Source organism: Aptenodytes forsteri, unplaced genomic scaffold (assembly GCF_000699145.1).
Source record: "Aptenodytes forsteri isolate BGI_AS27 unplaced genomic scaffold, ASM69914v1 Scaffold184, whole genome shotgun sequence".
Taxonomy (NCBI): Eukaryota; Metazoa; Chordata; class Aves; order Sphenisciformes; family Spheniscidae; genus Aptenodytes; species Aptenodytes forsteri.
The window spans coordinates 2865662-2882399 of NW_008796078.1; the positions used below are offsets into that span (position 1 = coordinate 2865662).

The window sequence follows — 16738 nt, forward strand, 5'->3', positions numbered from 1 at the left end:
GAAAAAATAAAAACACTTTATCACAGTAAGTTTTCAAGCTGTTTTCCTAAGTAGTGTTCTCACTTAGCAATTTGTTACCCCTAAGTGATGGAGAGGAACAGTGTCGTAATAGGCTTTTCCTCAGGTTTTGAGGAGCTCTTCCTTAAAAAACTGTCAAGTTGAAGCTAGTAACATCTGTGTAGTTGGTGAATTCCAGGAACGTTGCTGGGTCCCCGAGATAGATTGGTAAAGCAGGTGGGTGTGTTAGGCAGAGACTTTTGATAAGTCTGAGTAGAAGGCTTGGTTTGTTTTCAAAAATACTCAGCAGAAAGCATTTTCACCTTGAGAAGTCTCTTGTAACAGGACGTAGGTGTGCATGAATGCTCTGTGTGGAGTCCTCTCAAATATCAACTATGTTACTAAAGCACCAATCGCTTCCTACCTCTTCTGGATCCAGTGTAATAATTTTATCTTTTCACTCAATTCTTTCGGCTTCCCTATGACCCCTTCCTTTCCAGGTACAAAACTATAATTCCCTTAAACAAGTGAAACTTTTTTTTTTCCTAATGGACTGCTTAGTCATCTTTGCCAGCTTTCCTGTGTAGCCCAAAGAGCAGTTTTTAATGCTTCTCTCTTAAAAATAGAGATGCCAAAATGCCCTGTAAATTTTAAGAGCCAGAAAGTATGAAGAAACCATTTTTGCACACATTATTCTGCACTGTGTAATACGTATGTATGCTAGAGGCATATTGATTTATAACTACAGTTAGGAGTGGCAAGGGATTGAGGGGGTAACCAAAACCAAACGTTGTGTTGCTTATCTCCCATTTTGATTTTCAAAGTAGGTAATGGAATTAGCTGAAACGAAAATAGTAATTTTAGCTTTTTCTTTACAGGTTTGATCTTACTATTCTATCTGGTATTTTATGGCTTCCTAGCAGCGCTCTTCACATTCACGATGTGGGTTATGCTTCAGACACTGAGCAGTGATATACCAAAATATCGTGACCGGATTTCTAGTCCAGGTAACAGTGTATTTATGTTTTCATAAACCTCTGTCTGGTTTAACAGCTACGTTTCATTTTGTTTCAAGTATGAGCTGCCTATGGGAAACGGTGATTATTAAGCAATTTCTTACAGGTTTCAAAGGTAAAACTTGGTGTGAGGCAAGTTATATACATTTATAGCATAAATTCAGTCAGTAGCTTTTTGTGTGTTCATGCTAACTTCTGCTGTTTTTTCTCTAAGTTCTTTTCAGTTGAATTTGTCATGTGTGTAGACCGCAATTTTACCTGCACATCCACACAACATGCTGTTGTAGAAATGGGACTATCATTTAATCAAATTGCTTTAAAGATACTGTAAACCAGTTCTCTTGGGTCAGATGTAGGGCCGCCTGTGATTAGTATTTGATACTTTGAAGAAAGTACAGGAAGGCTCTACTGTGGGCGTGATCTGCTAAAGAGCGTGTAAGGACTATGATACGAAGGCATTTCCAGAGTTTTCGTTGTAGTATTAGATAGCTTTCAACCGACATGGAATCCACCCATGTGGATTCAAGGGGTTGTTGACCTATTATGTCATTATGTCGGGGATCCGCTGAAGAAGGATGGTCCTGTTTTATGATGAAGCTAAGTCCACGTAACATGTAGCTGCCACTAAAAGTGGTGTCTTGCTTCCTGGAACTACTGCTTCCTTTCTGTACATGCCCATCCAGTCCCACTGCTGGCTGGTTCAAGGAGCTGTATGTGACAGAAAAAAAAGCGTGCACAGATGAAAATGAATAATAAGGTGGTTGTCTTTTTATTATTTTCATTTTTTCCCTTTTAAAAATGAATAATAAGGTGGTTGTCTTTTTCTTTTTATTATTTTCATTTTTTCCCTTTTTTTACTTTTTAATTTTTTTTTTTAAAGATTGGTTTAAATGTGTCACAAAAATCTGTCATTATAGGCTCTATTTTGGTGTATCTCCATATTGGAAAAAAATCAAGGATTTTCACTCTGAAAGATTTAAAAGATGCTTCTGCATACTTTAACTACACCCAAGAGATTAGTGTTTTCTAGTTACTGTTTCTGGAGAATGTATAAGTATTTGATTTGCGTATGCAACTTAAATGATTGGGCCACCTAAAAATTTGATAAGACATCTCGAGTGTTATAGTAACTTTGCTTAGGGACCAAATTTATGTTTAAAACACAACAAAACTAAATGGCTATGCAATATTAATATTTTGGTGCAAGTTAGATGACATTATTTTTTTAAATACTTTTTCTTTTCTTTGAACTCCAAACTCTTAAAATTAACCAGCATCTTGCAGCTGCATCAACACTTAAGATGAAACAGTAACCTTTGTGTGAGCAAGTTGCAATTGGGCCAATGTGGTAAATGTCTCTGGATTCTGAACAGATTTGTTTTGATGTAGTGTTCAGGCCTTCTCTAACAAGTGTCCTCTTCTTATAAGGGATTCTTGAGGATTTGTGCTGTTTTTTCAAGCTAAGAGTGGGCTAAATGCTGGAAATAATAATAATAATAATAATAAAAAAAAAGAGACCTGCTTAGTTTCCAAAAAAAAAGAAGAAAGAAGGGGGAAGAGGGGAAAGGAAAAAAAAAAAGCAGGTGGCTTAGTTGACCATTTCTCCCCATTTCCTTTCTGGTAGTCAGAACCTTGGCAGTGGATGGAGCGGTGGGTAGCTGTGACTTAATACTGGACTGGAGTGACATTTTTTTCTCTTGTGCCTCTTGCAGTTCAGGGTATTAATTTTCCTTTGTTTTGAAATAAGTTATAAGGGATGTTTGTTTAAAAAAGTGTGTATGTCACAATTAGTTTTTAATTTAAGAATTCCTATAAGATCTCTGAATTAATTTTTTTTTATTAACAATATCTTTAATTACTCATACATAAAAGTTATAAAATTGCTTATTTCTGTTTTAATGTTTCTCTTTAACTCTGTCATTTTTCACTTGCAGTGAAACATGTCATGTTCCTGGCTGTAAAACTTTAAATTATATAAAAAATTCTACACACAAAACCTGGATGGCGTAGGTCAAAGGTTTTACTCTTGTGTTAAACATACTTGGAAATCTCACAGTTGATTTATATTATAATTGATATTTGACTTGCATTGTACACTGGGATATAATAGTATCAATCAAATCCAGATGATTTAAAAATCTTCTTTTAAAATCCCTCTTGGAATTGTAGGATAATGTAATCTCTGTTACAATCCTAGATGTGATCCTATGTTGAGGCTGCCAATTCTGTTCCTCTAGAAGAACCCAAGTCCTGCATCTCTCACAGTCTATGCATCAGTCCTTCAAATAGCTTTTTCTGCAAAATTTACACCATAGTCTCTAAGCAGACTGTGATCCACTGGAATTGGAGCAGTCCCTTCCTCTGAGGATGTTTTTGAAGTTCCCCTGAAGCAATAAATCTCTTCAAATTATTGTTTCATTCATTGGTGACTAGTTTAGTTACTTTGTCATATTCATTTTGAAAAACAGCATTTAAGTCCTTCATTTACAGTATAATTCTATAGATAATAACAATCTCTTCTCCCGCAAAAAACCCTTAGTGTGTAAAACTGCTTCAGCGATTTTTCAGCCCTGTTACTAATTACCTTGTATATTTTTTTGAATCCCAGTTCAGTGTGGAGGCCAGAAGATGACTGTAATGGTGCAAAGTAATTTGCAGTCAAAAATGGCATTAAATTATACCTGGGTTTTTTTAGAATCCAGAAGATGTTTGTCTACGATAAATTTCTCGTATATACCTTTATTATTTCCCAATTTAAAGTATTTGTAATAATTTCTGCCTTCGGATGAGAAGCTTGGTCATTTCTATAGGTGAATCCTTAATAGACCTGGTCTGCTTAATTGCACTTTCTGTATGCTTTCCAAAAGCTTACTGTGATTGATTAATGACAGTAATGTATTAAGAATCCAACATTAAGACGGCTTATCCAACTTTATCTTCCCACTATAGTCTTATCTTCTTAAATGTTTATTTTGTATAAAGAAGGCCTGATTTTGTTTTTTAATTTTGGGAGAAGAGTTTTGTTTTCTGCCTTAAATTTTATTCATTTATGAATCTAGTTTTAATTGGTTTTGCCAGAGGATAGGAAACTACATGGCATCCTAAGCTGATACAATTAGTTGCTGCTGTAGTTGTAACTTCTTCCCTTATGCCAAATTTGACATTGATCGAACCATTTTAATATTCTAACTTAGAAGAAAACTAATCTTACAAAAAATAGTGTTGGGTTTTTTTTTTTTCTTTTGTGGAACTGCAATGTCAGTTCTCAGCTATACTTGAAGAGACAGATGCATGGACATTCATCTGTTAATCACAACTGCAGGGTTTTTATCTGTTCTAATTATTTATATTAAATAAGAGTTACCTTCAGGTAGCGTGAATAAAGCAATCAATCATACACCCTTTTCTGAACAGATTTAATTTCTTTGCAATATCTGGTGGTGTAGTGCTATTTCATCTGCTACTGAAGCTGTGATGAATAATAGTAGCATTAGGTATCCGTGTTAGTGACAACTCCCGATGGTACAGGGCTGTAGGTATTAGCAGAGAGTGTGCCTTTTTCACCTGCTACAAAAAAATCCCTAAGATTTAACTCTGTACCTTTCTTTACCCACATCCTGGGAAGAAGGACAGTTCACCTCTATCAAGGGCCCAAACTCCATGTACAGTGTCTGCCTTTTTCATCCTTCAACGCAAAGCTGGACTTCAGCGTTTGGTAACCTGCATCCTTGTTTCTCCTGCTGGTCCTGGCTCCCTGGCCGTAGATTGCTCCCGTTCCAGTGCCCTCAGCCAGCAGCTGAATGAAGCCGGCCGCAGGCCCCCACTGCAGCAGGCGGGGGAACCCTGGCTAGGTGCTAGCAGCCTGGGAGGCAGCTCAAGAGCGTTTGTAGTTACCACAGCCTGACTAGGGCATACCCCTTCAAGTGACATGCGTGCGGTGGTTTGATAAAGTTTCTTGTATTCTCCATGACACAGATGACATCTAAGGGACATGGGACATGGGACATCTTAGGGACATGGTTTAGTGGGCATGCAGATGACATCTAAACTTTCTGTTTGAGGAGAAGGAGGAAAGGACTGACAACTAACTCGGCTTGTCTGTTTTGATTGGGAAATCTTTCAAGCCATCTTTATGCATTATAAAGTTTTAAAAAATACTTTGTTTCTCGTGGGTTTCTATGAGATTAATACAATCGTAGCTTCGCTCTATATTGCCTAAAGCTTTGAAGCATAGCTTTAACTGGAGGCTTTCTGGGTGTGGTTTTGGGTATTTTTTCAATTATTTTTTAAGTTTAATTTGCTGAATATGGAAAGTGGGAAGTGAATCAGTAAAATTCTTCGACTGACAGTGATTAAGTTGTTGATTTTGCTATTCCTAATCAGTTGGGTTTGGTTTGTGAATTGCAGTTCTACATTGGATTTAATTTAAGTATTAATTAATGTAACGTTGATTTTGATAACTGACTTCAAACACAAGCTACCTTCCAGTACCATGGAATGTAGGGGTAACCTTGATGTTTCTTTACAGATGGGTATTTTCCAATTTATGGATATGATTTTTGAGTAGGTTAGAGAGGTGTAGGGAAGAGAAGTTGTTTAGTTCTTTACTTGCACTTTCTCTTTTTAAGGACTTATGATTTCACCAAAGCCAGACACTGCATTGGAATTTTACTTTAACAAGAGTGATGCCCGCTCATATGCAGAATATGTTTCTACACTTAGAAAATTTCTTGAATGTAAGTAAGTTACTTACAACTGCCTAAGTAATTCAGGAGTCTTAAATGTTGAGTACATTAGTTTCCTTTTTTGCTTGTAGTTACCAATTGCTAATGAAAACTGATGCAAGTTCAGGCTTACTCTAGACATGTGTGTTATTAAAGTATATACTTTACAGAAAAAGGTAAGTATCAATACCTATATTGGACAGGGAGCCTGAGCATGAGGAATGCTGGAGTACATAACGGAGAATTTTGGGTCCTAGTCCAGTGTTTTGGGGACATGGTTGTTTAAATACTACAAGATGTAGAAATTACATATGCCAAAAGAATTCAGTGTAAAATTACATAGGTCATGTATTTGGAGCAAAGTTTATCAAGCCTTAACTGATCAGTCTTCATCTAAATGGCTTGGTAACTGAATGAGAATCCTTTAGTCTTAACAACTTGAGTGTTTGCTTGTATAAAAAATGAGGCACACAAAGATTAAATTAATTGCAATTTATTAATTTTCACCCTGATACACAGTATTTACGGGCAGAAATGTTAAAACATTGGATTTAGAACATGGAGAAAAGGTAACACAGGACAAGACTAAAGGATGGCAAAATCACTAGTTTAAGTCATACGTTACTTTATGTATGTGCCTGGATGTACACTTAATCTAGAAATACAGAAATTGATTTAAAATATTAGTAAGTTTAACCCCTCAAAAGTTGTAAGTCAGAATTGAGGAGGTGCTGTAAAATCTCACCTGTGTGCATGAGTTGCTTTGTTAGCCACACAAGCTATACTTGAATCTATCTGGATTCGTAGTTTTGGTGCCTACTAAAAGCTTCTGTGAGTAGGCTTTTCTTTCAGTGCTGTGCCAAGGGTTCCTGGGAGGAATGCTACATTTCATGATTACCTGCCTCTCCTGCAGTTCAGTGGGTTTTGGACTTCCGCGTTGAGGATGAACTTACCCTTTTTCCATTTTCCTTTGTTTATGCTTAGCTGGGGGAGGGGAACAAAACCACAAAACGTTTGTGACAATGTGATCTGTGTACTTGTGAAACACAAGAGAGTGAGAAACAACTTAGGATGGTAGTATAACATCAGTTATATTATCTGATGTAAACGTACAGGCAATTTAATATTAGTCATTGAAATACTTGAAGTTTTCCTGTGTTTTTATAAAAGAAACAGGTGCAAAGGGAAAACTGGTTTTGTTTCCGGGTAAAAACGGGATTGTTTATATTTTAATATATTATTGGTTTAGAATACATAATTAGCTTAGAATTAGTTTATTTACAGAAATTAATAAAGTGATTATTGATATGATTCGCAAAGCAGGACAGCATTATTTCTTTTGTAATACTCTTTTTGTTCTTTCATTCAAGTACAGTGCCACTTCTTCATAGGCTTTGAAAAAGTGTTTATTAAGATTGGATGTAAGAGACATAGGGCTCTGAAAATAGTCCTTTGAGAAAACTCCTAGAAAGTAACAACTATAAATTAGATGTTTATATAGGCTTCTGCAGTTTTTGGCTATTTGTGTGCTTTATACCATTGATTTATGTGCTATTTCTGTTTCATAGCATATGATGATTCAAAGCAATCCCAAAACATAAACTGTACACGAGGAAGGATTTTTGATCAGAATGATGTTGCTGTTAAAAAGGCATGTCGATTTAACCTCTCTGAGCTTGGACAATGCTCTGGAAAGGAAGACACCACCTTTGGCTATTCTAAAGGAACTCCCTGTGTGCTTGTGAAAATGAACAGAGTAAGTACCTGCTTATTTTTTAATTCTTAGTATAAGTGCTCCCAACTACCACTGTGTGAAAAATGACTGTAGAAAAGGACTGAAATACATGTTCAGTTTTCTTCTCAAGACATTTGCATTTCTGGAATAGTATAATTTACTGAAATGTTTAGCAATTCATGTGTTTCAGAGAGTGAAATGAAGTGAGCTTTTTGAGCTTTCTAATACTTACGAGTATTGGCTTTGATTACTTGCATCAAGATATCTGAAAACCCTGTTTTAAGGAGTACAGTGGTCTTTGTTTTTGCTTACTGTTCTATGTAACAGAGTCTAAAATGCTATGCAGGTAAAGTGTGTTTTACTTCATGTCTGCATTCTAGAAATGTAATTAGAATGTCATGCATTCTGTAACTCCTAAACTATTTAAGGTGATGAAAACTTTACTGAGTGAATAAGTATTTGACTTTTTGGTGATGTTATACATTACTTGAACTGCTAACTGGTTTGAGCCATTAATGTTACATGCTGAATGTAAAATAAGAAAATAGTCCTTTCTGTGGCCACTGTAATTATTTGAGCTTTAACTTAACAATGCTTTAAATCTTAGTCCTAGTCTAAAATTGTGCTTCATATGAAAATGACACTAGATAGATTTGCTCCCTGTATGAACTCTGTCATATTAAGTGGGGGAGAAGTTCAAATTCATTCTGTAAAACTGGAAAGGGGAAGAAAGCCTATAAATTTTTTTAACTTTCTCATCTTTAGATAATTGGATTAAAGCCTGAAGGGGAACCACGTATATACTGTACATCTAAGGTCAGTTCTGAATGTAAGAAATAACTGCGTAGTTAATTTTCCTTGTGATTAGGATGAAGTAATATACTGTTTCAGAACACTTAATTTCACTCTGTTCCTTTCTTGTTAGACTTTGTACTTCTTTTTTCTTGTTTTCATCTTACTGTATGTCTGGTTTGGTTTTAGTGTATTTAATTTCTTCAGTGTACTTATAAAAATCCTTTTTTTGTTGTTGTTGTTCTTTCATCTTTAGATGTATTTGAGCTACCTGACTTGGTTTAGAGTTGAGGAAAATGCATACATGTAATTTGTGGTCATATTTACTTATTTATTGTGAGTTGTGTTTTCTTTTCCCATTTCATAACCTCTATTTTTATTTTTTCTCCATGCTGCAAGTGCACCTTAGACAATTTTATAAATGATGGGTAAGACACGGTGTGGAAACTAATGTTACTGTTCAAGAAAAAAGTTGCCTTCAAATCAAGTATAAACTACTTATAATAATGGCTAATCTTTGCATATTTGTGTACCAATGGATTTACCCAGAATGTTTTATAACAACTGTAGTAATTACTTTGATTTCTGCGTATTTTTCCTAGACTGCTTGGGGAGCAGTGAAAGCCTTGGTAAGTTAGCAGCTTGAGCAAGGGATGGAGTCGTGGCTTTTAGCTTGAGGTGACCGATAAAAATGTAGGCTAGGAAATTTTAGCATTTAATGAGACAAATACTGTAAGTGTTCCTGCCTTCATCCTAGGTACCTGTGGTAGGCATAAATTTTAATACTTCATTTTTGTGGAGTCTTTGAAAAAAGTTTTGATGTCCCCATGACAGCCTGTTGCAAGTAAAGGTGATTCCTTCTCTTATTTGAGACTGATTTCTTTGTGTCCATTCTTAAAAAATGTTGTTCTGTTGGAGGAATTATTTGTTTCTTTAGAATAAAGCAATTAAGTTTCTTCTACTTTTACTAGTACTTTTTCTTCTTTGACTTCTCTAGTTTATCATTTTTCGTAATGTGTTATCCCAAACCGGACAGAAGTTTGCCTCTAGCTGAGGTATTCTTCATGACAGAATTTTTCCCTCTGTCATCACATTGGAAGTAATAATGCGTCTCGAGGTGAATTTGCCGTTTGTAATGCATTGACTCTTTATTTTAATCGTTTTACTACTTAGATCTTTCTTTTGGTTATTTCCCAGTCTGTATTTGTATATGCGATTTCTTGAAGTTCAGAGCTTTGAATTTCATGTTGCTATTTTTGCCCCCCCTCCCCCGTAATTTTTCATGATCATTTTAATGGGATTGAATTCTCTGAAGTGTTTTGAACTACTTAGGGCTTGGTGCCATCAATGAATGAACTTTCTTTTACATCGCACAAGTCCTTACTGGAAACACTGAATAGGGTCCAGGACAGTCATCTTCATTTCCACCTGAAGTGCCTCCTGAGGTGTTGAGAACTAATGTTCAAGTGATTTATAAAATATTGATGGTAATCCTATTTTATGATGATCGTATTTCTTCAGCTTTCTTATATGGATGCTCTATGAGACAGTGGTAAAAGCTATACTAAGTGAATCATAGACGATGCTTTTTCCTCTCCTCTTAGCTGATTTCACTAGCCAAAGAATAAGTTTGATAACAACTTGTTTGATCGTGGTAGTGCTTTTTGCCTTTTTTTTTTTTTTTTTACCCTTTGAGATATTAACATAAAATACAATTTATCTGTAACGGTATGTATTTCCTTGCATCCTCTTTCTTTAAGTACGAAGTACTGCTTTTTACCATATCCAGTTAGAATTTCTCTGATCTACACAAGTGTGGTGTTTTTAAATTTTAAGATTATTAATCTTATTAGTTCTTTAGTGACTTCCAGGGAAAATATTTGTCAGGCTTTGCCACTTTGAATACATCTCTTTCATCTTAAATTAGCCTATTCTTGCCCTAGCTCATCATGATTAACCTGCTTACGAAAGCTTACTGGTTACGATTCATCCTTCTCTGTAGACAGCAAAGTGGAGAAGCAGCATCAACAACTTTCATTTTCGCGTTTTGTCTATGCTTCATTTCTACAGAAATTCTCCTTCTTTCTGTTATGCCCCTTGCTTATTGAAACTCTTACTTTAAACTTAAAGGATTACTGTTTCTGTTCTTTACATCAGCTTATGAGGCCTTGTTTCCAATTCCGTTTTTATTTCTTTGACTCTTTAGGATATGAGTGCTGTGTAATGGTCTCTTCTGTAGTGGATAAGGTGGATGCTCACCTGGAAATAATATCTTGTGGCTCTTCTGGGTCTTGTTGATGCAAGGATGTGAATTGTGACCCTCTTGCGTGCACACTGGCAAGGTGGAGAAGGATAGCCAATAGGCTTTTGTGCATTTTGCAGACGAATTTATAATTGGATTGCGTCTGCCACTGTATTTGAATGTTCCCTAAATACTGGCTCATAACAGAAGTTGAAGTGTAGCGGTCGTTTGTACTTCTCTATTGCTTCTCTTATTCAGGGTGTTTACCTAGTCTCTTAAGTAACTGATGTGTTCTGTTGCGGTGTTTTGGGGTTTTTGGTTTTTTCCTTCTGTGTTGCTGTCAGCAAACGTGGATTAAAAGCGTTCAGGGTGTACTGCAAAGTTTAATCCGGGTGACACGCATTTCTGAAAATAAACCCCGAGCTGGTATTAGCTTCATAGAATATATGAGCATATTTGTGCAGGTCATAGCACAAATGCAACTTACTAGTAATTTTAAATTTTACATCAGAAGCCTTTAACATCTGAGTGACAAAGATGGATTTGCTTAAAAGGTGATTTAATTGAGCAGAGTGGAAATCCTACTATCATGTTCTCTTTCTTTTTAGCCTGTAGGTTTGCTGTTTACCAATTTTTCTTTCCCCTTTGGCTATGTTTTTAAATATTTCTTGTTCTTTATAGTTAGTTTTACATATATTGAGAGCAATTTGGAGAAGTGTCTGCCTGGACTTCACACAATCTGACTTTTAAATGGAAAAAATTTTTTTTTTTTTTTTTAATTCAGAGGACAAGTCCCTCAAATACAAAATAAAGTTAATTGCTTCTGTCTGCGCATCCTGCCAGTCTGCCACCTGAAACGTCATTTAAGTTTCTCATTTTGAAATTCATGTTCCTCAAGCATTCTCCTGTGAGGCGATTCTTCTTTCTTCTCCCTGTACTCCTCCTATGGGATTTTTTTTAAATAGAAAAATTTTAGATAGATCTGTAATTGCAAAGTCAGCACACTTGATAGTTGGGGATGCTCCCCCCTTTGTCCCCACATAGTGGTAGCTGTCATCACTGTAATTTCTGTAGATTAGGGAAGTGGGTGTTTGCAGTGTCAGACACTAATTACAGCTGGTTCTTCCTCCTGCATCCTGGAGGAACTGACCTGCTGTAGTCTTGAGGATCTCCACAAAGAGAAACAAGCCAAAAAAGGATTGTGTTTCCAAGAAGTTTGAAGATCAGCATTTTAGGTCTTTAGTTTTGGGCTGGAGGTCGGCAATTTCATGTGCGCTGGAACATCTTGCAGCAGTATTCTTTGAGGTAGAAACTACCTTTACTGAAAACCGGTAGATTTGATGCATGATATATTTTTTTTTTAACTACAGAAAAGAAAAATAGCCTTAATTCCAAAATACATATATAATTTCTGCTGCGACCATCTTGACTTTGTATTAGGTATCACTTTCTAGTTTACAAGAATGAAGAATGGCTCTATGAATGACACTACATGCCTTGCTATTGTCAACATGCTCAGCATCTGAGTTACCTTGCTTTTTGTGACAGAAATCTTAGATGTTTTACAGTTTCTACTAATGGATGCTGCTCTTTATCTTGTGCAATGATACCGTTTCTCCTTCTCAAATGATTACAGACCAGTCTTGCCCAAGTTCTTTCCTTGGGTCTTTGTACATTATTTTAACATCTGCAAAATTATTCGTTCTAAGACACAGTCTTAATAAAAACCCAGTAAGTGAGGTGGAAGTCTGTCTGTCCAGCTAAGTGATCTGATTTTTAGATTTGCTGACTGCCTGCAACTCTTTGTGGAAATTGTAAATGGTAAGCAGAAAAAGTGACACTCACTGATGGACTGATTCTTGAAGCTCTTCAGCAAATGCAGCTTATTTAGGTGTTGTTTTTTTTTTTAATTGTGTAGGGATATTAATGAGGATTAATTAATTATTAAAGAAAATCCAAAACCCCACAGCAGTTGCATGTCCCAGAACCTGCTATTGCATTGATAGCTTGATGCGTATATATTTATGACTGCATGCATGCCTTGTGTTTAGCTGCTCCAGAAAGCTCTACTCCTATTTATCTTTCTTTTGTTATTCTGTATTCTGATTTTTTTAACTGTTATTTCAGAAATATATTTGACAAATTAGTGTTTTCAGCTGCATGAGCTTTAAATAAAATAAAGAATAATGGTGAAAAGCAACACATTTCTACTTAGTAATTAAATTTGCTAGCTCAAGGTCCAAAATACTTAATAAACATATATTGAAGAACTGCAATAATTCAGACTGCAAAGGAACAAGAATGTGGCCATATCCTAAACAACATATTGTATGTTCTTTTGAGGAGGCAAGGAGAAGGTATTCTTGAGCTGTGGTTTATTGTTTACTATTTTTTTGATCTTTGTGTTCCTCTTTTGCTTAGTTCTATTACTGCAGTTGTCTTCTGAACTTTGTAGTGTATCTTTTTAAAATGGCAGCTGTTGTATATGGTAGTATAGAAAAAACAATGAAAGTTACCAATGCACTTTGAGCTTGTGAATTACACTGAACAAGCAGAGATGTTCTGAAGATACATGTAGCATTTTGAGGGGGTTGTTTTAGTGGCATTTCCTTTTATCATGGTAGTATGTTTACTGTATTATAGAAAGTCACGTTAGATGTGGGCATTTCCTAGTGGTTTGAACTTGCGGTAGTTTGATATCCTGCCAGGGTACACAATCCTGAGGAATATTGTATATAGGGAGATGTGTCTGTGTATCACTATACTGACAGCCTGTGTCTGGGACAGCTCAGTCATATGTATGCATTTTATATATCTTACAGATTGGGCAACTCCTTAGTCAGAAATCAGGCAGCAACTTTGTAGCTAGCTGCTTCTTATTACAAGATTTGGGATTATAGGGGAAAGTCTAGCAATAAGGCATGCATATGTATATTGTTCCTCTAAGGTGGTGATGACACACAGAAACTCTAGTAACATCACCATTTTAAACTTGGGTTTCCTTTTAGATATCCTGTATTCCAAGGCTAGCTGAACAAATGTTAGGAATAGTACACCATTGCAGGGAGGGGACTATTGTTCTTTGTGAAGGGTTGTATTGTTCCAAATTTGAGAGGCTTAAAGACCTGGCTTTGAACAGAAATTCATCTTTAACTTAAATATGGATATGCTGTTGCTTCACCAAAATACACAGGCTTGCTTGTGGATACTTGGGATTTTAGCTTACATATGGGTTTTTTTGGTGGTTGTTAAATTAGTCATTGCAATGAATATCCTTTTCCCCCCCTCCCCTTTTCTTTGACTCGTAACATTTTCTTATCTTCAACCTGTCTTGACTTGATTACTAATTTAAATACTACTGTTAATAATCCTTACTGTAGCAGATGTGTGCAGCATGTAACTGTTTACCAAAAATAAATCTATTTTGGAAGTTACTCTAAGAGTTTGTAGCTCAGTTGCCTTTTTTTAGGGATCTTGCACTTTATCATTGGGCTATAATTCTAATTTTGTATTCATTTTTATGCAAGCAGATGTTAACTTTTAATTGTGTTGCTGTCTCCAATCACAGGAAGAAGGCATGGTTGAGATAAATTATTTTCCTCCTGAAGGCTTGATTGACTTAATGTACTTTCCATACTATGGGAAAAGCTTGCATGTAAGTATGCCTTAATGATGGTCTTCGTTTTGTAAATGTTTTGTTTCTGTTTACATTTACAATGACTAATATCAGATTGATTCTGAAGTTTGAACTTTATAATGAGGTACTCGGAATACTACATATGCAGGAATTTCACAGTGCTTGATGAGATTAGAGATACGTTTTAGCAGACATAAGGAAATAAACCGGGCATTGTCCTAATGAAGAAGAGGCTGTATACCAGCAGTATTATGGGCATCTGCTGCTTTTTGGTCACTGATATCTTTTGGCATCTTTTTGAATGCAGGGAAAGGCAGGAAAAGTAAACTGGTTCTTTGGATTACAATGCAGTTTCTAATATATAGGATATTAAGTTTATAATTCATTATGGTATTGTTGATTATATTCCTTTGTGGCTCTGTGGTCATGTTTTCTATTTGCTCTGTTTTATGAAGAAGGACTTAAAGGTAGCAGATACTTTTTTTTGTTTTGTAAAAAGATTTTTTTTTTCATTTTCTTATCTTTGTTTTTCTTTGCTTGCTCCACCTATCCTCATTGTATTTTGACATAAATTTTATTTATCTAATTGAAGAACACTTAAGTTTTAAAAAACCCCAAAGCTCACTACTTTATGGACACAAAATACATAGAGTTAAATCTCCAATTTCTTTTCAAAATGAAATTTAGTTGTTTTTTTCTTCTCTTGCATCAACTTGTGATAGTTACAGATAGTTAATACAGAAAATCTGTACCTTCTATCAAATATAAAATTATATTGCCTCTTATTGAGTTATTTAGTCTAATAAACATCTTCACTGTTCACCATTGAAGATAGAAGTACTTTTTAAACATAAGTCTGTTAGAGCCATAGTATACCACAGTGGTTGGTTGTAATTTCCCGAAGTGATTTTTGTACTAAATTATTCCTTTAGCAGTTATTTTTGCAGTGTACTCTATACTTACTTGCAGCAGTTCACATAACCTTTTTTCATCCTCACATGGCTTTTACTAATGAGGAAGGAGTTTGTTTTTCTTCAACATTTGCTTTCATGTTACTTCTGGGTAGTTTTGTGTTTTACATTTTGTTGTCAGACTTTCTGAATTGGTAAACCATCCGTTTTCTTAGACATAGAAGATTAGAGAAAGACTGTCAACCTGTGCTTCCAACAGGCAGAGTCAGTGTGTACTGTATCCCCTTCTTGAAATGAAAGAATAGGGAAAGAGAGCACTGCTTCCCTAAGAAACGCAAAATACAGCATCAGTAGACCACGAGATGTCAGGAGGTAGTTTGTACCAAAGACGGGATAAAGAACTTTCCTGACAAAATTCCTGTCTTGCTGCTATACTGATGGAAAGATTGTGAAAGGAGGATAATGAAGTCAGGCAAAACTCAATGCTATTCTTTGCTTACTTAGGTGATTAAGAAAAAGTTTTACTTTTTTTTTTTTAAGTTTTTGGTTCAATGTCCTTTCATGTTCACTTTGTCATGTGGGATAGGGGCTGTGGTTTGGGGGATTCTTGCTTATGTGAAGCTCAATTCTCATAACGTTAGTATATTGTGAAAAAGAAGAGGCAGTAAGAAGAGTTGTGAGAGACTGAGGTATTTGACTAGGTCTCAAGAGACTGGATTGATTTCTTGGCTATACAGCAGAATTTTTATATTATATCAGTGTGGAATTGTTGAATTACTTTATTCTGTAAAGGAGTTAAGAGGACTCAACTAGTCTTGCCGCTCTTGTGCTAAGGTAGGAGCCAGAAAAGTACTAATATCTACAGTTTCGTGGTCCAGAATGGTTATTTGCCTTTTGCTGCTCAGCACAATGAGCCCAGCTCCCTGACCTTAGGAATTGTTACCGTTTTTAGATAATCTGTTGTGCTTAATGAGGATGCTGATTCTCTTCCCCCCTCCCCCCAATTTTATATTGAGTAAAAGTCCGTTCTGGTATCATCTGTCTTCAAAACATCATAGAAATTTGTGTACATATTTGAAAAATCTTGGCGATGAGAGGACTTCTCTGAGGAAACACAGGAATTTTATTTCTGATGTTTAGAAAACTCAGTACCTCAAATGTGGTATCACCCTTACAACCGGAGAGTTTTGAGGGTGCCTTGCCTAGCTGCATTTCCCCCTCCCAGTTTGAAGTTTATAGGAGCACAGGAAAATTTCTGATCTAGTAAAATCACTATCCAAGGAAAGTAGTTATTTCAATCTACTTCTTACTAGTACTTCACATAAAAGATTTTAGCACGTCAGCTTCCATGCCATCATTCTTTGTAAATGAGACTTTAAGTATTCTGTAGTGCTTTCTTTGGTAGAGAAGTAGAGAAGATAGCCTAAAAATAACAGAAATATATTAAGGAGTCTCTTAAGTTAACGAGGAAAAAAAAAAAGTAACCCAAAATTTTGTTCGATTAAAATTTAAGGCTTATACTTGTATAATACTGTAGTGTCATATTTAGTCCACTGGCTTATACGAATTTTTACCAAGAAAATAAACAATTTTGCTTAATCAGCAGTCAGCAGTATTGACCTAAAAACTATAAATAAATTATGGAAATACTTTATGAACATTGGGTGGAATGCTGCTTTAACAG

The 16738-nt window shown here is 35.6% G+C and overlaps 1 protein-coding gene across 2 annotated transcripts in view; it reads left to right on the forward strand.

Annotated features, from left to right (window-relative positions):
* Window positions 1-16738, forward strand: part of ATP1B3 (ATPase Na+/K+ transporting subunit beta 3) — a 37067-nt gene that overhangs the window by 17285 nt on the left and 3044 nt on the right. The window contains exons 2-7 of one of the 2 annotated variants that reach the window (XM_009286700.2): window positions 876-1004; window positions 5642-5749; window positions 7306-7493; window positions 8238-8288; window positions 8867-8893; window positions 14075-14161. In XM_009286700.2, coding sequence (XP_009284975.1) covers window positions 938-1004; window positions 5642-5749; window positions 7306-7493; window positions 8238-8288; window positions 8867-8893; window positions 14075-14161 — 528 coding nt within the window. In that variant the 5' untranslated portion in view covers window positions 876-937. The remainder of the gene's footprint in view (window positions 1-875; window positions 1005-5641; window positions 5750-7305; window positions 7494-8237; window positions 8289-8866; window positions 8894-14074; window positions 14162-16738) is intronic. The other variant, XM_009286701.2, reaches the window with a different exon arrangement.